Below are 24,785 nucleotides of genomic sequence, written 5' to 3' on the forward strand. Positions count from 1 at the left end.
CTTCTAAAGCTTCCTTTCCCTGCCTAGAGAGCATGTAATATACTTATTTCACAGTAACAACTGATTCTTTCTTTCCTTATCATTATCTAAATACTTTTTACTCTAATTCTTTCAACTGTGAATTTTGTGTAAAAATAAATAATCTGCTTACAATAACCCATTTACCTCTTGTTTATTGTTCCATTGTTCAGTACCAGTGATGTTGCCAAGTTTTACTACTAAACAGCAATATTCTAACTAATAGGGAATTAGAAGATTCTTTAATAAAATGAAACTATGTAGAATTACAATATATATACACGTAGATACTTATACGTGTATATGTATATATACTTACATTTATATATGGTTTTCTCACATGTCTCAAAAACTGAGCTTTCTTTGTGATTTGAGATTGTTATTTCTTTTTTTTTTTTTTGGCCAGTCCTGGGCCTTGGACTCAGGGCCTGAGCACTGTCCCCGGCTTCTTTTTGCTCAAGGCTAGCTCTCTGCCACTTGAGCCACAGCGCCACTTCGGGCCGTTTTCTGTATATGTGGTGCTGGGGAATTGAACCCAGGGCCTCATGTATACGAGGCAAGCAGTCTTGCCACTAGGCCATATCCCCAGCCCAGAGATTGTTATTTCTTAATTGTATCTGATAATTTAACCAAATGAATTTTGCATATTTCTACCAGAATATTATCTAAATTTGCTTTAAGGTTGTCAGTTGATTTAGATATCTCATGAAAAGTAGCATCTACAGATTGGCAGTCCAGACCTGATGGTTACACATGCTCAAAGATTATAGAGAGAACCAAAATTCCTTTTAGTGATTGGCTTTTTGTCAGAGCTTTTGTCATCGTGCCTACAAGATGATTATTCCTACTCATGCTCATGGTCCAGGCAAAATAAAAGAGGCAAACTGCAAATAAGAAGTTGTTAGTTGGATTTGTCCCATTTTACTAACAAGTTTTCCCAATGTCATTACATCACCAACCTGAACCATACCACATGATCATCCATCATTTCAAAAGTCTGTGAAGAAGACAGACTATCACACTGAACAAGGTTGGAGCTTTTCTTCAGTAAAGAAGGGGAGGATAAACTATGGGAAAGACAACTGGAAGTTTCTGTCACCATCTGTTAAACAAAACTGTTACCTGTTTGTAGGGTCCTAAATCTACAAAATTAAACTTAGAACTTGGAATATATTTGTAGCAAGGAGATTTTGCTGTTTAAGCTCCTAAGATGATTTATAAATACAAAACACAGTATATTAATATAACTGTAGTTCAATAGGCTACTGAGGTTTATTTTTAATGTTTTAATTACAATTAGAATATCTTTAACAACTCAATTTATCCTTAGTACTAAAACACAATACAAGTAAACTATGTACCTTCTTTCCCTCTCAAAGTGACCACTGACGGTTGGCAGGGCTAGGCAGCCTCTGATGGAACAACACGGGCAGTGTAACAAACACAAGAAAGTTTAAATAAGTCACACATGGGCATAATTAAAGCAGAGTAGGATGAAAAGTTTGTGGAGGTTTAATATTAAATAAGTTAACCTCAGAGAAAAAAAATCATCTGGAGAGTCCCCATTAGTATCATTCAATATTACTGGAAAATGTAAGAAAGTCCTTACATTTCTCTCCCTGTAGTGACTATAAAAGGTCTATGCCACCATTCTTTTTTATTTCTGGCAGCAATCTGCATGATAAGCACTTATACTGGAAAAATAGAAAACTCATAAGATAGGAACCAGTGTGGTGTTGAACACCTATAATCATCCAAGCTGTGTAGGAGGTTGTGCAGGATTGGGGCCTGAGATTAGACCCTGTGAAAAAAAAATGGGAGAACATATAAAAGAATCAAATTTTTAAAAAGGCTGGGGTCAGGGTTCAAGTAAGGGTTGCATCTGTTTATGCACACAAAATTGGCTGCCTTGCATACCAAAAAGAATAGCAAATTCATAACTCACCTAAGCAAAAGTGGAGGAGCCTTTGGTTCTCCATCCCCACTCTTCCTCACTGACAAAAGGACTAGAATTTTGTTCTAGGTCAGGTGCTTGAGCCAGTGATCTTTCTTTTTATTCCCATGTAAACACCTATTTACCTGTAAGGAGTGGGAGAGCCTGAATTTCACAGTAACTTTCCTAGGGTTTCATTTCATCTCTGTCTGATTATGTAGTCTCTCTGTCTCTCTCTATCTCTCTGTCTCTCTGTCTCAATGTCTCAGTCTCTCTCTCTCTCTCTCTCTCTCTCTCTCTCTCTCTCTCTCTCTCTCTCTCTCTCTCTCTATCCTGTTCAGTAATATACTTGAAATAAATTAATCCTATCCTTATGAATTGGGGAAGGCAGAAGGGCACAAAGGGCAAGTATGTCTTCTATGAAGGCTGACTTTCTGGTTAAGGCTGCCTCATTCTGGGGAAGGAAAGATAGAAAGTGTTCATGTCATATGAAATCCTGCCTAACCAAACTAGCACTGTTTCTTGCATGCCTCCATGAGAATAAGAATTAGTCATTGCTTTTCCTCTGAGATACTGTAAATGCATAATGATTTTTAATAATCTCACCTCCCATAATGGGTCCTGCATGCTTTCCAGCAATTATTCAGAATGAAATTAAAATGAGCTGCGTCCATCTTTTTTAAACTTGTGGTCTATGAAAATAGTAAAATTGGATTTTATCTTGGAAATAAAGTATTACAGCAAACCATTCTTTAGAGAAATATATGATAAATTAAGGAAACAAAGTAAGCCATGTCATGATATTTTTAATTCTCTTTAATAAAAATGTTAATTTTTAGGGAGTTTTCTATTTTTTTATTGCCCATCCCTATGGGTGTTTTTATTTTATTATATTCTGCTGTATTTAAAAATATTTATTTGCATTAGGACATTTTGTATCTGTTAGATAAGGAAGATCAGGCCATAAAAGCAGACAGGTAGGCAGGACACTTTGCATAAGGGAATAGAGAGGAGTGGGGAATAATTTGTACTTGAGCTCATTTTCATTTTAGTAAAGGTATGCTTCCCCTCTTTTCTTCCCTTATTTCATCTCCCTCTTCTTCCATCTCTTCCTGTTTCCCTCTCCTCCTTTCTGATTGCACAAGACAAACAAAATTCAGCTCACTAATCTTCTCTGATGATAAAAATGCCTATTTTTGCAACTTCTTTGCTTAATATTAAAGACATCAACATCAGTATGTAAAATACAGAAACATACAAACGAGTTCTCATGAGTTATTGTTTCATTTGTAAGGAAACGGAAAGACTTGGAAACTATATTAAGCTAAGTAAGCCAGACCCAAAGAAACATGTTTCATGGTTTCACTCATTTGTACTAATTAGAATACGCCTGAAAATCTACAAGTAAACACAACAGATGGTAAAAGACACAAAATTACACTTGAACATGATAGACTAAACAGGACTCACACACTCTGGGACCAAAGGATGATATTCACAGGAGAGGATCGCAAAGGACAATAGCTATGTTCATATGACCATGTAAAATGATACTTATTGAAATGAACTCCAAGAAATGGAAACAAAAGTTTATTTTTATTTTATATTTTGTGTGTATTTATTGTTGTTGTTTGTTTTAATTTAATGTTTCCTCTTTGGTCTCTGTTTTTTATTTCTGTACATTTGTCTTTTATAGAAGTTTATCTGATTTGTGAACAGATAAAGGGAAGCACAGAAATAGTGGGGCAACGGATGACCTAATTCAGCAGTGTACTTACTAGACATTATGTTGAAAGTACAACTTTTGGTGGAGGGGGTTCAGGAGAGAAAAATGGGAGAAAACAAGGGAAGAAGTGACACTGTTCAAAAAGAAATGTATACATTGTGATCTCTCTGTACATCACATATACAAAAAATAAGTAAATAAAATGAAATAAAATAAAAAGAAGTTCTCATGAAACTCTTGCTACTTTTGATTAGTGAATCTTGAGGACATCAGAACTTGTTGGAAGATTTGTACATTATACTCAAGTTTCTTGTGGAGCTGTGAATGGTAACATACATTCTGCTATCACTCAGGAATAAGAAAAACAGTGATACACAGGGTCATTGTTATAAAAATTGCTTTACAAGAAACACCTCTTTAGCACTAATGATAGTAAAGACTGTTTTTTAAGAACCAAATGAGAAATGTTTCCTCAAGAAAATTGGTATGGATTTATTCTTTGATATTCTTATTCAGTAATGTTCAATCCTGCTAGACGAAGGCAGAATTCGCTCCCCTCTCAGGAACCTTTTTATTTGCTATTATACTCGAGTAGATATTGTATTTACTAAGAAGCAAGTTCAGGAATAGTATAGAAATAAATTGGAAAGCCTACACTGTAGAATTTCATATGATGCAAATGGTTATTGTGCTCCAGCAGTAAAACCACAAACTAAAAACAAAATGGCAGAACAGTTACAAAACTGGTTTATGCCATTTTTACTTATTAGAATTTATACCCTCATCAATCCATCAGAAATAATATGACTGAATACCCTCACTATGTTAGAAGACACTTTGCTAGCAGACACCAGGTACCACAGGGATTTCAAAGATGTTTCTTCTCCTTTGGGAGTTGACAGTCAGGCTAGATAAAATTTCAGGATAATAACCATTCTTTCAAGCCATTTTAAACAAAATTTGTAGTTTTAAGATTAAAGAAAAACTGCCTGACAGTTATGGCTTTTAAAACTGTTCTATGGAGTAAATTGGGTCCTTCTTTTCTGTGTTTTGTAAGCCATAGATCACTTATAAATGAAGCAGAGTAAGGTCTTCTAGTTTTTCAATGTACAGAGGCTTTGTTTGTGATTGTCTAAAATTTGTTTTGAATGGAATAGAGTTCTGCAATCTTAGGAGGATATTAAAGTGGGACAAGCATGAAGGTAACAAGAAGATAGGAAGGAAAAAGTGAAAGTCTATCAGGTGTTACCCAGACTAGAAAGGAGACAAAAGGATCATGACAGTAATTTAATGGTATTTTACACACACACACACACACACACACACACACACACACACACACACACACATACATACATACATACATACATACATCATGCCAAGAATGACAGACAGAAACACAGAGACAGATAAACACACATAAACACACACACACACACACACACACACACACCATACCATTCTTGAATGAAATGAATTTTTCCTGAAGAAAAATTCAAGAAAAAAATCAGAACAGTTTCTAGCTTTAAGAGTAATTTATTTTATAAAATAAATATTTGTAACTCTTGTTACAAGTTCCACTTTTGACTTTCAAATAAATTCATTTTCATTGATTACCAAAACATTTTTTGCAAAAACATTAAATCTATATAGAAAAGTATGAGGAATTAAAATTCGCCCGAATCCCTCCCTCCTGATAACCTTGTGAATGCACAGTTCACATTAATATTACCTGCATTTATGTGTGCATTCATGTTCATTGATTTGGCATCATTTTCTTTTTCTGTCACTCAAGAAATTTCACTCAATGTATATCTCACAACATTAAGAAAAGTGAAGGAAAAGTTTGGGTAGAGAAGGATGGGTGAGACTGTTAAAAGGGATGACATTGATCAAGATGTATTGTAGTCATAAACTTTTGTTAAATGGAAACTCCTTTGTACAACTACTTAAAGATAATTTAAGAAAAAGAAATTTGATTCTATCTTTACCCCTGCTACTACTGTAACTGATCTTAGTACCCCAGGTATTGTATATACATGTATTGGAACTAGGGAAGAAAAACAAAAGCCAAAATCGAGAGACAAAGGATAAAAAGACAAACCATTGCAATAGTGATACTTACAAAACCAATTGGTGTAAACCAACTGTACAACTCATGGCGGGGGGCGGGGGAAGGAAGTGGGGAAGGAGGAGGTAACACGTTGGATAAGAAATGTACTTGCCTTACATAAGAAACTGTAACACCTCTGTACTTCACTTTGACAATAAAGAAGAAAAATACACTAATAGTAATTTAAAACAATATTATTAATAAAATTTAAATAGAATGTTTTCTCAACTGAAAAATGGACTATTCTAATGCTGTAACGCCTTTTTTCTCTGAGTGCAGTAGTTCATAGATGGAATCCTAGCTACTTGCGATCAAGAGATCACAGTTGAATCCCAGTGGAATAAGCCAGATGTGGGATACCTTTTATCCCAACTACCAGAAACATTTTAGAAGGATTCCAGCTAAAGTCTAGCCCCCTGAAAAGCATGATTCCCTATCTGAAAAGTAACTATAAGGGGAAAAAAAGTATATAGGTAAGGTTAAAATTGCTTGCTTGACTAGTACGTACAGAAGCCCTGAGATCAAATCTTGGTAGCACCAAGAAAAGAAAAAAAAATAGACTAAATCTTCTGAGTAATGCATAGTTACACAAAAGTAATTTTCCTTATGTATTTAATGTCCAAACTTTAAACTTTAATAAGCTAGTTCTTTCCTTAATACTAAAAGCAAAAAGAAACAAGATTATCTTAAAATATGGACATTTATGCTTCATTTATACAGTTAAAATATGCTTGATCCCAGAGGAAAAGTGAACGTTGTTGTTAGAATATTACATAGTGTGCATATTCATTACACACAAATACAGTTTTCACTCCATTATGTTCTGTATGCCCCATGACATGCCAGTTTATCTGTTTAGAGTGCTTTTCTATGTGCTCAATTATATGTGTAAGGTTGTTAATGAAGAAAAATAAAATAAGGAATATTTAGAAATATAATTATATAGAGGTCAGAACTGTGAAAATTGCTTTTCCACAATCACTATAGCTTTACTTTATTGCCTAAATTATATAGTAATAAAAATTATTTTTATACTCTTAGAATATCTAGTCTTGGTTCTTAGTAAGTAATTGTAGTGTATTTATCTAAATAGCAAGTATTTTTTAATAGTCACTTTATTTTCTTAGTACATTTGAAACCATGAGCTGAAATCTGTTAGACACTGTGAAAGGAAAATAAAATTTTGAAAACTTATTTTAGGAAACAGCCTTCTTTTTGTTTAAATAAAAATCAATATTTTTTCAAGTCAATATTGGTGAGTTACAAGGACAAATACAGAACTGAATTCAAATGTCTGAGCCTCAGTAGTATCAAAAAGTTGTTAGAAATTGAGCTGGGGAATGGCCCAAGAAGAACAGCACTCATCTAGCAGTCAAATCCCAAGCACTACCAAAACTAATTTAAATTTTTTGTCAGAATTTATAAAAATTCATGCAAGTTACTGAAGTATACCAAGTTGATTTTCAACTGTATGGTTAGAAGTGATAAATAATATACAGAAAAAATTACTAGAACTGAGAGATGGTGGCTCATGCCTGTGTTTATAGCTTTTCAGAAGGCTGAGATCTGAGGATCACAGTTTGAAGCCAGCCCAGGCAGGAAAATCCTCCTGAGACTCTTATCTCCAATTAGCCACTCAAAAACTGGAAGTGGTGCTGTGGCTCAAGTCATAGATCAGGAACAATTCCCAGGTCCTGAGTTCAAGCCCCACAACTGACCAAAAAATATAGAGATGTGAATATTATGTGACGTCTTCCAAAAATAAAATTACAAGTAACACTCATCACAAGGAATTTTAGTCTTTTAATATTTACCTATTGAGGTCAGTAGCACATAAGTAGCATTACTGTACAGCTCATCACATTCATTTTCCCAGAAATATCGTTTTTAAAAGTTATAACTCTTCTTATTCATAATAGAAGACTTAAAATAGGTGGTTTTTAATGACAGATTATATAGCAACTTATATTCCACTAGTTAGAATCTGACTGAATGATTTACAGTGATGAAGTAGAAGATAACATAATAAGAATAAACTGACTTTTTAAACCAATCTCTTTGAATACAGAATAATTTTTAAATCGGTTTTAAGAGAAAAAAATTCCCCAAGATACCACAATAATCTCTTACAACACATTTTCAGTGATTTTTAAGAATTTTGTTGAATTCTTCACTGATGTATTTGTTATGGATTTTAATCATACACCTCATGCAAATTTCTAGATACACTTAACATTGTTCTTTTGGAACTGTATAAATGCAGTTTTAACGTAAAAATCATAGTGATAAAAATTGGAAATTATAAATCAGTAACTCAGGATAACATTACTTGGCATTATGCATATTTCTAATTAATATAATCCAAACAGACAACAGGTATGGCTACTACAATTCTTTTTAACAATTAAACATTTTTGAGACATTAAAAACTAAGATATCTTCAAAACATTAGATGTTTGCATTACTGTCTGTAGTATCCATATACTGAATCAGATTACAGCAATATGATTTGTCCTACAGCTGCTTCAAATTAAAAACAGGTGTAGAAGACAGATTATGCAAATACTCATATTAATGTAATTGTCAAATTGGTGTGTTTACCATTGTGCTTTTAAGAGTAGACTGTACTCCTATTTTAAATGTAAATTAGTTTCATTCTTCAGAGTAGCTCTTGGGTAATGAAACTTGGTCGTCATTTAGAAATGAATAATTTCTAGTAGACTATAATACTGTTCTAAAATTTGACAATGTCCCCAGTAAAGACTTGTATACACCAAAAAATTATAGTTCTGTATTTTCAGTACATATGTAGCCATGATATATTTTTAAATTCTGTTATTAGATTCCTATTTTGTTTCTTTTATTGTGTCATGTAGTGAGCCACACAACGTGACATCTCTTTCCACCTTTTCTCAACCAGAATTCATCTTAGCTTTCCACCTTTAGGACTCCCAAAACTTGTATTCTTCAGAAACTGCATTACATCTACTTTTTAATAATAAATTTTCCTCCTGTAATTTAGTTACTTTACATTTTATTTTTAATGTTTTAAATGCTTGCATATTGATTTTGATATCTCAAACCATGTTCTGTGATCAAAGAGCAGCCTTTTACTCTGAGTTCATCCATGTGTTTGTATGATAATTTTGTACTTGTTCAGGGTCTTAGTGCAATCACCCTGCTCAAAATAGTGCTTTGTCTCAGACCCCAACTGGTCTTCAAGACTCTTCAATAACAAACACTGAGTGGGGGTGGGCATTATATATAAATTATACTAAGGCCAGAAAAAGGAAAATTTAGGAATCACCTAGTAATGCTATTGACGTTACAAGCTCTCCTTTAATGCAATGTTTATCTCTAATGAGAAAAAGACCCTGAAGCAGTTATGATTTTATTTTCACTTGCTAACACATTCAGAGATTATTGAGTTTCTTTATGCTTTCTCATTTTACAGAATAAGAAATTGAGATGTAGAAAGGTTAAATTACATCAACTAAGATCATGAAGCTGGTAGTCTGTTCTTGGTGATTCAAACCATGTAATTTTAAACCATATGTCTTTTATCACTGACAACATATAGCCTCTTAATTTCTATTAGAAACATCTCAAAGTTTGTTCTTTTGGAAAACAGGAAGATAAGGGCGACAAATGTGAAATGCTAATTTCCTTGGAGTCTTCATTGTGTAGAACCTAAGTGTATTTATGTACAGTTGAGGTAGTTATGGCTCCCCAGGAAAATTATGAGGATGCTTAGGTTCGTGGGTAGCTGCACAGAAAATTTCTCCATCATCCTCTATTAAAAGATTCCAGTGGGGTTGGACACTGGTGGCTTACACCTCTAATCCAAGGTACCCAGGAGGCTGAGATCTAGGAATAACAGTTTGAAGCCAGTGTAAGCAGGAAATTCTATTAGACTATTTTTTTTCTTATTTATTGTCAAAGTGATGTACTGAGAGGTTACAGTTTCATACGTTAGGCTTTGGGTACATTTCTTGTACTGTTTGTTACCTCTTCCCTCATTCCTCCTCCCCCCTTCCTTTATCCCTCTCCCCCCATCAGTTGTTCAGTTGGTTTACACCAAACGGTTTTGCAAGTATTGCTTTTGTAGTCATTTGTCTTTTTATCCTTTGTCTCTCGATTTTGATATTCCCTTTCACTTTCCTACTTCTAATATCAGTATATACAGTTTCCAATGTACTCAGATAAGATACAGTGATAGTGTGGGTACAACAACAGGAAGGGGATACAAGAGGACCATCAACAATAGAAGCTACAGTTTCACATGGCATGTTGAAAGTAATTACAACAGTGATATAACAGTCTCTTATCTCCAATTAACCACCCCAAAGCCAGAAGTGGATCTGTGGCTCAAGAGTTAGAGTGCTAGACTTGAGAAAAATTACTCAGAGACAGTGCCCAGAACCTGAGTTCAAGCCTCACAAAAGAAATAGAAGAGGAGAAAAAAAAAAAAAAAAAAAAAAGATCTCAATGGAATGTTGCCAACTCTCTGGGTTCTTTCTGTATCTGTCCTCCCTGTCTTTTGGGAATACCTTTGTGATGTCATGATTCTCAGTAACAAACAAATGTGCACCCAGAAATGTGTTTACCAATCTTTTTCTTTAAGGAAAAAGTGAGTGACAGCAAGGAAACTCTACTGGAGTTTTCCTTGAGATCATGAGAAAACTTGTGGCAAACGGTAAAAGACTGCAAGTTGAAAAGAGTTCTATTTTTTAAGCCATTGGTCTGAGGTTCCTCTGAATCTCTTAACAAATTCAAGACAGGAAAGAAGTTCATAAGCACCACATTATAATCAGAGATGCCAAGAAAATAAACTTCTGTATGTGCAACTTGTAGTCTCTGTTTCTCATTAAAGAAGCTATCATTTGCCATTATTGGCAAGCAAAGGAGCTGCCACTGAGATTTACAGCAGATGAAAAGTAGCTGATCCAAGGGCTGCTGCTGCTACCCCTGCGGGGATCAGAAAAGGAACTACCACATCCTCCAGGGCCCTCATGAATTCCTAGGGGCGACCATGATCTGAATTTCTTCCCCTATGGAGTAAAGCATACAGCAAAGGAGATGCTGGTACTTTATTAATTGGGGAAAATGAATAGTAGGACAGTGAGATTTTTTTTTTTTTTGATATATGAAAGTTAGGGCAGTGGGTTTCCTGCACTGAATCCAATCCTAGCCTGAAGGTACATTTGCTTGGAAAAGCTCACTGAAAAGTAATCATTGCAAAGGGTTCATTCCTTCAGTGTATTTTCTGAGGACATGGAAGGTTAGTGCCTCTGTGAGAGCCCAAAGCCTTGGAGAAGAAAAGCAACAGATGCTTCATTGCTATCACTTGCGTGTATTTCTGATTAGGCTGGTGCTCGGCTCCAGTGAACGGGAATGCTGGTGACAAATACAATTCAGAAATCCTTTGAATAAGAGTTTCTTTTGGTTTCATACTTAATATGCCCCTATAAGATGATTAGCTAAAGTGAGATTTCCTCTAAGAAAAAAATTCAGTGCCTGTTAGTATACATTTTATTGCTTTGTAAATAAGAGCCCTTCATTAAAAAAAAAAAAAAAGAAAATGCTATCACCACGGTGTCTTATTCTTCATAGTAAATTATTTTCACTGATGTTTTAAATTATTACCTTTAAGTAGTTTCACAAAGGGGTTTCAATTTAACATGTAACTTTATTAATATAATGCATGTTAATCAATATTATCCCATTCTTCACCATCTCCTCCAACCTTACCCACTTATATTGTTTTATGGCCATTTGCTTCTTTGAAAATTTGTATTAAGCAAGGGTATTCTGTTTTTAAAATATTAAGTGTCTACTGTAAGTGCTTGGGTTGAAACCTTATTATTTTCATACATTCCTGAACAATGAGTTAAGATGAAAAGTCTAAGATTGATTTTTGTTCTCAGATTCTTGATTTGAAATAGTCACAGTGTAGACTGGCTCAGATATTGGAAGCCGGTATAATATGCTGTGTGCCAGCCATCCTGAAAGCCATTTCAATAGATTCTGTACTCTGGCATTTGTTTTAGAAATAATGGCATGCAAATGTGGTTTAACATCTGCACTATGTCTCTTAATCCTAACTAGGCATTTTCTATTAGATGCAGTCTGAAAAATCACATTAAGAAAAATATATCATCTGTGAAATTATATTCTGAATGCCCCAAATAGCGAAGAAAGGGGCAGTATCCAGTTACATCTATTCCAGTATTCCCTTTTTATGGGCCTCTAATTTTAAATATTCATTTCCATTTCTAAACCAAACTGAGTTGAGAATATTTGTTTTCCTGTTTTTTTCTAATTTAGCTTATCACAAAAATTTCTCAAAAATATGAATGTGCTCTACTGTTTAAAATCACTTTCTTACTTTTTGCATGGTAACATAAAATTTAAGTTTACCCTTAAACCTCTAAAAGACATGTATTTCAGAGAATTTAAATTTTAGTATTCTGTCTCAAAAACAGTTTTTCAAGAACTGACTTGAGGTCTACAATAATTTACTAATGTACTTAAGGGATGTGTTGAACAAGAGTAAAGAATAAAATTTATGTAAAGAAACAGGAGTTCATATAAGCAATGCAGTCACTTATAATGTAAAGGACTTTGTAAAAGCCAGTAAGAAAATGTGTTGTCATTAGTTGATTCTTCAGTATTACATGATGAGAATTCTACCTCATGTGTTTAATGTTTTAACCATTAATACTTAAGGAGAAAAGGTAGATGATGGACATTTAATAATACATTTCACATTTAGCAATGAGAAATATGAAGTGCATAAAGACCATTTTGTTTCATATCAAATTTGGGAAGTTTTATATTTGGTATAAAACCATTCGTAGTGCTGTGGAGTTTGAACTCAGGACCTCACATGTTAGTCAAGCACTAAATAACTGGAACTATATCCCAAGCTTTTTGTTTTTATTTTAGGGATTCAATAACTTTGCCTAGGCTGGCCTTGAGCTTGTAACCCCCTGCTTCCATCTCCCAGGACACTGGGATTACAGAAATGCAGCACCACACCTGGCTTCCATGTAGATCAGCTTGAAAATCACCTCCTCATTTCCTCTATTCTCCTCATTTATGCTACCCTCCTTTCATGGGGACTCCCTTCTCTGACTCTCTTACACTGGCTGGCTGGTCTCTGAATTCACATATTCCCATAGCACCCTGTACATACATCTGTTATAGCATTTAAAAGAGCCATCTCTAGTAGTTTGTCTTTCTAACTTGATTACATACTTGTTTCTAGATTAACCTAGTGAGTGGCATTTTGTAATATTTGCAGAAGTCAGATAGCAGTGTGTCCATTTTATCTATTCTGTAATTGGTTTTTCGTCTTCTACTCTCCAACTGGATTTAAGAAACTCAGTTTCCTTTTCACTTTACAAAAGACCTTAAAACATTTTCTTGAACAGAGAAAACACAGATATAGCCAATCAGCAAACCCACTACTTCTGGAGGAAATGTCTATTGACTGCTGTCTTCATTTTCTTTCCAAATATAATAACCACATCACTTGTGGGAACACTGCATGTGTCTTTGTTTTCAGTGACTTTGGGAACATGATTAACTTCCCTAGAGATTCAAGTTGTCTATGTGCTTAGTGAACAGGTGTAGGTCTCATCTTCTTCCAAACAGCAGCCAGGTCATCTGCCCCTACTTGATTTCAGCCTTACCTGTGGAGACAGCCAGGCTCTCTGGGTGAGAGGTGTCCATATCCTTTCTATTCTTGGCTCCTCTGCTGAGATTTCTAACAAGGGTGCCAATTAGTGCCAGTTATGATGGCAGCTTTCTGAAGTGAATAAGAAGGGGATTGACTAAAAACAGGGTGAAAGAACTGATTTGATACCATGGTATTTTTTTAATCTTTATTAATTTCCCAACATCTTAATGGTTCAATTTTTAATATTATTACTAAGTAGTTGTCCAAAGAGGTTTGGGTTCCAGAAATCACGATGTGAGTACATTGTAACTTTTTAAAATATTAAAAATACTCTCATGTTAAAATTAAATTCATATACTAGGATTATTGTAAGTTTATATTTTATTTTTTTTTAACTAATGAAGGTAAGTAGGTTAGCTTGGGGCATACCAGGTAAAAGAAAATGTACTGTTTTCAAAAAATGTGTACAAATATTTTTGAAGAAAACAAGCATAACAATTATATATTTTCAAAAATCGGTTACTTTACAATGTTATAAATTAATGTAGACCCAATCTTGAGAATTCCTGTGGAAATCCTAAGGAATTTCCATTCTGGGCCTTAGCACTATTCCTTGTTGCTATTGCCACCTGCTCTTCAATGCCACCTTCACACATTTAGACATCCCCCTGATGTAGCTGAACCCTGTAACTGAATATGACATTAGGGACATGTACTAGTCTGTATTACCTTCTCTGACCCATTCACTTCTCACATTTCTGTTGTGAAAACCATTGCTTTGTTGTTGTTTTTGTTTGTTTGTTTTACTACTGTTCCCAAGGAAACTATTGGATGTTCTTGCACAAAGTCACGTTATCAGACAGTACTGGGCTTTAGTTTCACCTGCATTCCTATTTGGCAATGTTTCGCTGGTGTCTGCACACCTTTACTTTACCTCTTCTTATAACTGGTTCCAACTTCCATTATAACCTTAGAAATCCTACCTCACACTCTTTACATTCCTTGAATTCACCTTCTGTCTCAGAAAGTGAGTTTTTTTTTCATCTTTAACAACAAAATCATCAGTGGAAACTAGATTGTGAGTCTACATTAGGTCTATACCATCCGACTTTACCACCATTTTCCCTTCATTCTAAAATGCTTAACATGAATGTTTTTACTTCTGCTTCCATTTCTTCTTCATTATGGTATGGCTTAGCTGCTTTCTCTTTAGGCTTCTCGAACAGGTCTGGTGACTTTCACTGAAATAGGAGCTGTGTTCAGCTCTTCCACTTCTGGATTGTGTGAAGACATTTAAGACTCATGACACCACACTTAGGCTTATTTGTCTTGACATCTGTATGCAATTTTTCCAGCTCAACTTTTCTTTTTTAAAATCAGTATTGCTAACCTCTGATTGTGCATTATTACTACTAAGGGTGTACATTTAAAAATAAATAAAAAGCCTGTCCTCTACTAAAGGTCAATTATTTAAATTAAATTATTTAAATTTAAAATTATTAAATTAGTAGTTTAGGAATGCATCCCAGAATCCAGATAAATACAGCAATTTAGGAGAGGTCCAACCTTAGCCCAAGTTTAGAACATCTTCTTTAGATGTTCAATCATACTGTCAGAAATGATCTGCTCACTTTAGTGTTACCACCATGGAGGGGGCTGGTTCTCAGATATCTATAGGTCTTGTGTTATTCCTAAACATAAGCCTTTATGTTCAAAGGACTGATGGAAATGTCTGCCTAGGTGGTCTGCTGTCACCTCTAGGTTTTTATTTCCAAATGAAGCAAATTTCCCACCATTCTTAAGCATTTCATTTGTACTTTCTTATCTTGCTAGTTCTATACCAGTCTACTCTTCCTGTCCACTATCTATCACTCTTCACTGGATCATTCATTCTTCAAATGCACTAACATTGGCATCTTCAAAAAGAGAGTCCTCTTTCTCACTTTACTGCTCTTGCTTTGCCCCACTTGTAAGCCATTGTCTGGTGAATTTTTCACAGCTTAAGCTGTCAGTCACTGCAATCAAATTCACACCCTCATGTTTTTTTTTTTCTCTTATCTTCTTTAGAAAGAGCTGTACATCCCATTTACCTCAGTAAACTTAACAAAGATTCTCTTTGTCTAGGGTATGGAACGCTTCATAACACCAGTCTTTCCAGCTTTATCTCTCATCAGTTTTCCCCAGTTCTTCTGCATTCCTACTGAACCAAACTCATGATATTTCTTGGACACAGTCCTAAACTTTTCTTCTCATTTCTATTGGTCAAATTATAAATTCCCACTCCTTCTCTAAGAGTAACCTAACTTATTCCTCTATTAATATAGTAAAAAATGTTCTTTTTACCCTTTCACTAATATCTCTTACACACACACACACACACACAGAATATCAACTTCTAATTCAAAGCTAGAATTCAGCAGCTCAGTGAATTTAAATGGAGAAGAAAATATTTTCACACGCTAATCAAAATTCAGTATTTCCTTGTATTATGAGTGGAGGCAACAATCACAGCAGTATTAGCACTGTCTAAGAGTATGTCACCAATAGAAATCCCATATATTTTTCTCTCATTACATTGACAAAAACATCTAGAAATATTATTTATGCTCATTACTACAAACTTATAGTGGTTGTTAAACCTGCCGTAATTTTATTTTACTTAATATATTAATAAGGAAACATGATTATTAATATTTTACAAATGTGGCTTTTAAAATATTTTGAAAACTGAATCTCAGTATGATGGATTCTCTTTTAAATTCCCTCCCCACTTTTTTACTTTCTGAAACTACTTTTTACTGAGGAAACTGTTTTTGTTTTTTTTTACCAAATTTCAAAATTGATTGACAATGTAATTAACCAATCAAACAAATGAACCCCAAGTGCCACCTGAAAGTGGCACAGATTTTGGTATACCATAGTATACAAGGTTGGTTCACTATCCTAAGGACAGAGACAATTTTCATTCATTTTTATTTCACCATAGCACTTAGCAGTTACAGAGAAAGTGTCGATTGACTATAGTATATTATAATATAGTATAGAATATAGGATATATAATAAATGCATGTCTTTTGATAAATGATTTTAAATACCTGGACTTCCTTTCCTACTAAAAATGATTCTTTAATAACCATACCATGTTTCCTCATATCGTAAGAGTCTTATATTCTATCTGTGCCACATAGGAATTAAGACAAGACTATTTCCTCCAAATGAAAAAGAAATTCTTCAGGCATTTGTTCAAGTGAGTTTGCTGCTCAGGGTTCTTAGTTGTATGGTCCCAGTTTATGTGTGTGTAGGTGTGTGTGTGGTGAGAGAGAGAGAGAGAGAGAGAGAGAGTTCCAAATAGAGTCTTATGCTAACTTTTGCCAACTTTTGCCTACAATGACCTTCAACTAGAGTCCTTCTATCTCTTGATACCAGAGTAGCTGGGATTACAGATGTATACAACCTTACCAGGGTCCCTGCTTCTTTTTGATGAACTTCAAAATTGTATCAAGTACTCTGACCCACTTTGCTGATGGGCATCCTCAAAACTGATATTCTTTTTTTTGTAATGCAAAAATATTATTCAGCTCACCATTTTAGGGGGTAATTCAAGATCAGGTGGTCTCAGTATAGCAATATTCTTCCAAGAAGAGAACAAAATCATTTATTTTACTCTAAGACACTGAAAATAAACTCCTGATATTATGTCTCAAGAATCCTAAAGGCATGTTACATATTTTCTACAAATGAGAATATTTTCTTTCATAACTAATTAATCATGATCAAATTAATCTGATATAGCATTATCATTTAAGCCTGAGACTCCACTGAAATGTCACTAATTATTCTCACAATGCTTTCTGGCAAAAGGACTTAGTTCTCAAAACTGATATTCTTGAGACAGGTCTCTTTGTTTAGAACTGGGTAGTTGTCATCTGGTTTTCAGAGACAGATCAGGGAAGGATAAAGTGGTGTGATTGTACAAAGTCCTTTTTTTTTTTATCATGGTGCAACCCAGTGGCCACCATGTTATTGGGACAATTTCCCTCACATATGATGAATAACCAAAATCCTGTCAATCATTCAACAAGCAAAATAGCTATAGATATGAATCAGACATTTTTGTTATTGTTATAAAGCTTTTACTTATTTTCTACCATGCAAAAGTTCCCTGCCCTCTGAATTTTTCTTTAATGTTTTCACCTTCAGTATGTAATATAGTGGGTACCCATTCATAATAGTATGGGACTCAATTTTTTAAACACATAAAAGATTGATCATCTCTTTTTCCAACTTCAAGAGACAAGTTATAATTTAAGATATTATTGCTCCTTATGAAAGATCAAATTTACTTTCCTATGAAAAATGGACCCTAAGAAATTTTGCAGAAAATACAATTTTTACAAGTCATTTCACTTTTTGACGATGCAAACCTATCCACCAATTTCTTGTTTGACTCTTCCATGTTTCTAAAGAGAAAAAAAAATTACTTGATGTGAAGGAGACTTTGATTTGCATCATGACATCAACTAACAGAATACACAGCACATGGTAGGAGTTTTTCCATCCTTTCAAGTATTATAATATATAGTAGGACTTTAATATTTATTTTTAAAAAGTAGTGTGCTGCTCTGAATCAATAATCATAGATAATAAATATTAAGAATATGGCTCATAAATAGTGTTAATTGTAACAGCACTGCTTTGCATGCTATAATTCTTATTATCTCCTCATGTAGAGAAGGCAGAGTCAAGGTAAAGTATAGCATGTCTGTAAATCCTAGCACTCTGGAGGCCAAAACAGGATAATCATTATTCCATCCTGATCTCCATTATAGGACTTTGGGGGGAGGTGAGGGGAATATGGAGTGGGAGATGGGGAGAGAGAAAAAAAGAAGAGAGGGAAAAGAAGAAAGGAAGAGAGAGTGAGGGAGAAAGGGAGAGGGAGCCAAGCAAAGCCAAGCATCTTGGTCAAGGTCACACGACTAGTAAGTGTTGAGTCAGGATCTGAATCCCGGCAGACTGTCTCCAGAGCAAATATTTTTATTTTGAACATTAAATGACTTACTCTTTATTATTTTAATGGAAAATTATAGTGGTCCATAATGGAAGAACAGATTCTTTCTGAAGTTACTGTTGAAAGCTCATTCCAGTACATTGTCCTGGCCTTTTCACTGCTGAAAGGTTCCTTGGTACTTATTTGAAACAGATGCAAACACTTAAAACATCCATTCGAATTGGTCTTCCCTGTGATTTGTTGGACTATGTCAGGTTGCCTCCAGGAGACTCATTTCTAAGTGACTGTCTGATTGCATTCGTCTTTCTGCTCCTTTATAAACCTGCAGCTTCATGGCTGTGTTAAAGCGGGCTGGTCAGGGGTTTGTGAGCCTCTCTTGCCAACATTCTGTCTCTGCATGTTGTAGAAGCATTAAGGCAGTTGTAAGTAGAAACTGCATGGACTTCTCAAAGCAGTTTCTTAACCAAACCTGTTGGCAGATTTGATGACTGGCTAATGATTGTTCAGTGTATTTTCACACACTTTTAACTCCAGGAGTTGTGCACTGAGAGTTTAAAAGCCTTTGCTTTTCTGTTATTGTTTTTCAGCAAACTTAATACCCCCTCAAACTTTCCTTCCCCAAAATTGTGCTTTCTTTCTCTTTGTTTTTTATTGCTTCTTTAACTCTTTTGGTTATTTAATTGTTATACTTAATAAGTTACATGCAAAGTGACAAGATAAGAGAAAATCACTGCAACCCCGCATCATGGACAACTTTCTCTCTTTCTTGTTTCTATAATAGTAGATTAATGGTGGTTTAATGTCCTTTATTTCCCATGGTAATCTGAATGAGTTCGCAGAGGTATTGTGTTTAATCAAAGTTGCTACTCAAAAATAAACAAACGTACTTTATTTAGACTATCAGAAATTGAAGAAAATTGTCTTTGTACCAATCAACATATACAATAATCTCTATTTTAATGTTTCAGAAGGCCTTCAGAGCCTTGATTTATATAACCAATAGCTCCCCTATTTGTCAGTTAAAATCACATTTGGGAAATGTTTAAGGAAACAATGAAGATTCTGCCTCTCAGTTATCCTTGTATTTAGTGAATTATAATTCTGAGTCAGTTGGGTTAAGAATAGGGAATATTCTCACACTGGAGCCTCAGTATATTTTCATCACAGTGCTCCAAACTGTTTAAGAAATCTCATGAAATCCACCTTCTAATGAATTCCTTCTGATGCTTGCCACCTATAAACAGCTTTGATACCCTTTTTTGTTGTCATATATTTTTGTATGTTTTATCATACAAAAAAATCTCAAGGGCTGAGACTTCCTCTGTCTGGATTTCCCTTCCTGACCCTAGCTAGGAATGCAAATCCTCAACATCTCAGCATGTTTAGTTCATTTCTGAAACACAGATCTGAATGTTGTATTCAGTTTGGATGTTCCTGAAAGAGGGTAAGGTGATGCTTCTTATTTACAGAACTTAATTTTCAGTATTAAATGTAAACAGTGTCTGAGAAGCTCTGGAGTTCACGCGACACTTTGTTTTGGTTTTCTGTTGGTGAGCATCTGTCTGTGAGGTTTTTAAATCTGTTGGTGGTGGTGGTCTGGTTTATTGTTCCCTTGTTACTGTATGGAGCAGCATCTCCTTTTTAAGGATACTATGACCTTGTTAAATAGCAGTCCAAAAATTGTGTGGCTTGTTTTGATTTTAACCAAAGTTACAGCTGCCTAGCTGTAAAGCAGTCAGTTTCTCTTATTATGACTAGTTCTTCAACTTGTACTGTTTTAAATTGCCTGCAATTAGCATATTTCAACCTTATTTTTAGGTTTAAATTGCAGTGTGAGAGTGTACTCTCCTCTTAGCTAATTAGTGCTATCAAGGAACAGTAGGTTACCTCATTAGTACCATGTGCATTTAATTAAAGAAGAGAAAATTGGAGTTAACCTCATAGTTAATATTTTCACAGAGTGCTACAATGCCAACACCTTCAATTGGAGTCACACCCCTGTGTATCTAATTATGCACTGATGCCAAATAAGGTTAGCAAGGGTACCACAAGGCTGTTGACAAAATAATTTAGATGAAAATGTGTTTGTTGGATTCTGACAGTAAAATACAACTTCAACATTTTCCCCCCAGTCCTCATCTGCCAGCATCAGGTGACATGCTTTTTCATAAGAAACAGAAGGCAAGGGATATTTTGGAAGCCATTTCTCCTGTCTGAATTAATGTTCCTGTAAGCTTGAAGAAAGCGGCATATAGTCATGTAAAGCATATACAATCCAGTTCTTAAACAGAGCCCCTGAACTTCAGAGATATATTTGAAAAGAATTATTTATAAGATGTAATATTTACATGCATCAAACCACTACAAATACTCCCTGACACCCTTACCACGTCCCTCCTTGCTTTTCTTCTTTCCTAGTATAGTTATAATTTCCCTTGTGTGTCTTATGAATGGGGATCATCCTTTCATATCATACTTGAACTCTAAGGATGTGTTGTCACATGGTCTATTCAAATGCATTGTAATCCTTTTGCCCTTCAGACAAAATCTTTGAAATGTCTAATGCTACTTAGGTGAAAAATGACATTCCATGTCATTTATCAATAAATAATCACTTCGCTGTTAGAGATAAAAATGCAAACTATATGTTTGAGTATATAGAGTAGATTTTGATGTAAATGGCAAAATTCAACAGGTTTTCACTAATATTATGGAGTGTAGCTAGATAGTCTGAGATGTATTTTAGTGGCAATAATGTGATATAGCAATGCACAGCCATGAGAGTTCAGCTAAAGTACTTGTTGTAATTGTCCTCACATTACACAGTATGGTAGGATTTATGTTCATTGGCATGGATATGAGGAATTATAACCCAGAAGTAAGCTTTTTTTTCCAAATTAAGTGGAGATAATTGAGTTTAAAGGACAAATAGAATCCCATATCCTAAACATTGCAGTGCTATTTAAATCTGTAGAAATATTTATGAATATTGTCCTTAATTCTAGTTTTGGAGCTGGAAGACCCACAAGGCAGCACCATCAAAAATAAGTAGGGCAGTCTTTAGTCATTTGTTAATTCATTCTGAATAAAGTATTCAAGTTCATAATTGTCCAAGTATTCCTATTTCATAAAATTTATGCAGTATATACTGTGTGACAAAACTGGTGCAGTCTCCTTTGTGTTGAACCTTACAAGATAGTGATCCCCAAAAATCATTTTTACAAAAGTGATAATGTAGATTATTAAAGTATTAAGACTGGGAGAAAAAAAGCCAACTCCTGATTCTCTTTGTTTAACCTAGGAATTGCTTCCAGAAACAAAATTATGTGTGTGTGGCCACTCTTCTGGTGATGAGCATCCTCACAACACATTTGCAGTAAGTTGCACGGGGCAATTAGAAAGCCAACTGCTAAGCACAAGCCATGACCCAACCCCTCCAAACAGATTCCCTCTGATTTTTCTATGACCACATCCAGGCCAGTGGAGCCCGCAATCAATCAACTGATGGCTAATGCTAAGATGCAGATGCAATTGGTTTTCTGTTACCTCTTGTGTTCTCAATTCAATTATATATCATCAAATATACAGTAAGTTTCTGTTACTTGATGACATTAAAAAAAACACCTGATAAATTCAAAACCTGTAGCACCAATATATTTTTCTCAGATTTTAGGAGGACTTAGATGCAAAGTGTTAATAATACATGAAGAAAAATGAATGGATAGAGATTATAGATTGATCCAATATTTTAGGAAACATTGATACTTCTTGATTTCAAAATTGTCATGTAAATATTGTGTGTGTGTGTGTGTGTGTCTGTGTGTGCACTCTGCCACTATACTGTGACTGTCACTTGTCTCTTTGGACTATGATAGTCATTGAAAATTCTTTTGGGGATGCCGTAACTGGTTAGTACTGGAAATTAATAGTAGTCTTGAAATATCCATGAATTTATAAGCAGAGCAACTTTACATTTCTGTTTAGCAGGGGTCCTATCTATAGTCCTCAAAACATTTTAAATACATAAAATCGTGCATTTTGATACAGTTTTTACTTGTTTGCTTGTGAGCTAATGGATTTACTTTGTCCTAGTAAGAGTGTTTCAAAAGAGATTCTCAACATTTACTTTTTACTTCCTGTATGTATTTCCTAATTAGAAATGATAGAATACAACACAACGTTCTTAAAATAAATAATGAATTTCGTACTATAGTTTTTAAAACAGGTAATTTTTCAATAAAATTATGTCCAGTTAATATATAGTGCCATTATTTGTGGTAAACATGAGATTTTTTAGGTGTTCATTGATATTAAAAGTAAACTCTCAATGGCAGAGGCAGTTATAGCAAACTAAACAATGGAATCAGTAAATTTAGAGGATTTGCAATAAATTTTGTACATACAAGTTTTGTGAGTCTCTGAAATAATGATTTCAGATCCTGCTCATTTTAATCCTAAAGTCTTTGTCCATGTTGAGCTTTCTTTATAATCATTTTTTAAGAAATACCAAAACTGTAAACTGATAATTTTGCTTAAACTAGTAGAAACTGTATGTACATAACTGGTTAATATAATCTAGATTTCTGAATGTTCTTTATTTAGTTTAAAGAAAGATAAAATTCAGGTAAGCATTGTATACACGCATATATTTTACCTTAATATTAATCCAAAATGCAACTCAAAATAACATTAAAAATGGGTGAACATTCCCATTTTTTCAGACTTGGTTTATCATAAGGTATTAGATATTCTCTGAATAGTGTATCTAATATTACATTATTCAACAACAACATTTTATCTACACATTAAAAATTATATTGTGTCCCTTCTAGTTCATTGAAACCTGAGCAGTAATTGTACCCACTTACATTATCTCTACCTGAAAATTGTCATCTTAAATTCTATACACCTTTTAAGGATATTTTGGTTCTTTAGGTATTATATATATATATATATATATATATATATATATATATTTAGTATTCTGAGATGGATAATATAATGTTTGTATAATTTTGAATTGATTATGGCATGAGAGTTGAAAAGCTTCATAGTGAGAGCTTAGTCTCCAATGCTTGTTTTCCATATTTAATTCTTCAAATTGTTGTCTACTTGATCTCTATCCTGAAAAAAACAAACCCTCTACTTGTTTACTTTTCTTTCAAATTTTGTTTTTTGATATGCACCCCTCATATCAAACAGTTTTACAAATGTTGCTTATGTGTCAGTCTATGCTCTAATGTAACACAGTAACCCAAGTCCATTACTCTTTAATTATGCCTGTTGACACCCCATCTGACCAAATAACCTCATTAACACCTACCTGCAGATAACCTTATTGTTAATCTTGCCCACAGGTTTTAACACCAAAATACATACTGTTTTAGCAGAGATCTGGCCTGTTTGCACTAACTGCTAAGGCAATTATATTAAACACTTATTTATGGTCTTTGTCTTTTGGATCTTGTTTGTAAAGCCTTTAACATTGCCAAATAAATCTTTCAGGGGCCAAAATATATTAGGCTTATAAAATAAAAACATAATGTTGGGCTGGGAATGTGGCTTAGCAGTAGAGTACTTGCCTAGAATGCATGAGGCCCTATGTGTGATTCCTCATTGCCACATAAACCAAAAAAAAAAAACCCAAAAAACCCACAATGTAGCTGCTGGATTATACTTCACTGGATTATATGTCCTTCAAATTAAACAATGACCATATTTAGTCTTTCTCCCAGAAGTCTTCACTCTTGTAATGTCCTACCATGTGCTTCATTTTGATGGGGATTATGAGGATGTTTATGAAATTCTTTTTCTCTTTCAAATTCCTCTGTCTCGTTTTACATTAAATTATCTGGTCATTCTCCTCATGCTCTCAGTCTATAAGAAAAGAACTATCATAATACTCACCTTATAGAACAGTAATTGAGATTAATTGAAATTACATCAATTGAGATTAAATTAAATACCTTCAAAAGTCCTTTACCTGATGACAAACATATACTAAGTATGTAATAGATATTGAATCCACTTATAGCATTGGTATAGACTTACTTGGACCAAAAAAAAAGAAAAAGGCAATTCTGCTTGAAATCACTTAAAATATAATTTAGTGTTAATCCTAAAATAGTCATTTGACATTGGACACTGGATCATGGCTAAGACAACTGGAGGCATTCCCACTGAGCGGACTTTTTTTTTTAATATTTATTAATTAAAGTAGAAAAGTGACTAATTTACTCAAAAAATCATTGCCATCCAAATGCATTACAATTATTCAAGAGGAAGGTAGCTAAGTGGAGGAGA

The 24,785-nt window shown here is 34.2% G+C and overlaps 1 protein-coding gene across 1 annotated transcript in view; it reads left to right on the forward strand.

The window, feature by feature from the left end:
- The window catches only part of Foxp2 (forkhead box P2), a 496,440-nt gene that overhangs the window by 362,298 nt on the left and 109,357 nt on the right, over positions 1-24,785 (forward strand). The window contains exon 6 of the mRNA XM_048340096.1: positions 21,784-21,858. Within this exon, the coding sequence (XP_048196053.1) occupies positions 21,784-21,858 (75 nt within the window). The remainder of the gene's footprint in view (positions 1-21,783; positions 21,859-24,785) is intronic.

This window comes from Perognathus longimembris, chromosome 2 (assembly GCF_023159225.1).
Source record: "Perognathus longimembris pacificus isolate PPM17 chromosome 2, ASM2315922v1, whole genome shotgun sequence".
Classification (NCBI taxonomy): Eukaryota; Metazoa; Chordata; class Mammalia; order Rodentia; family Heteromyidae; genus Perognathus; species Perognathus longimembris.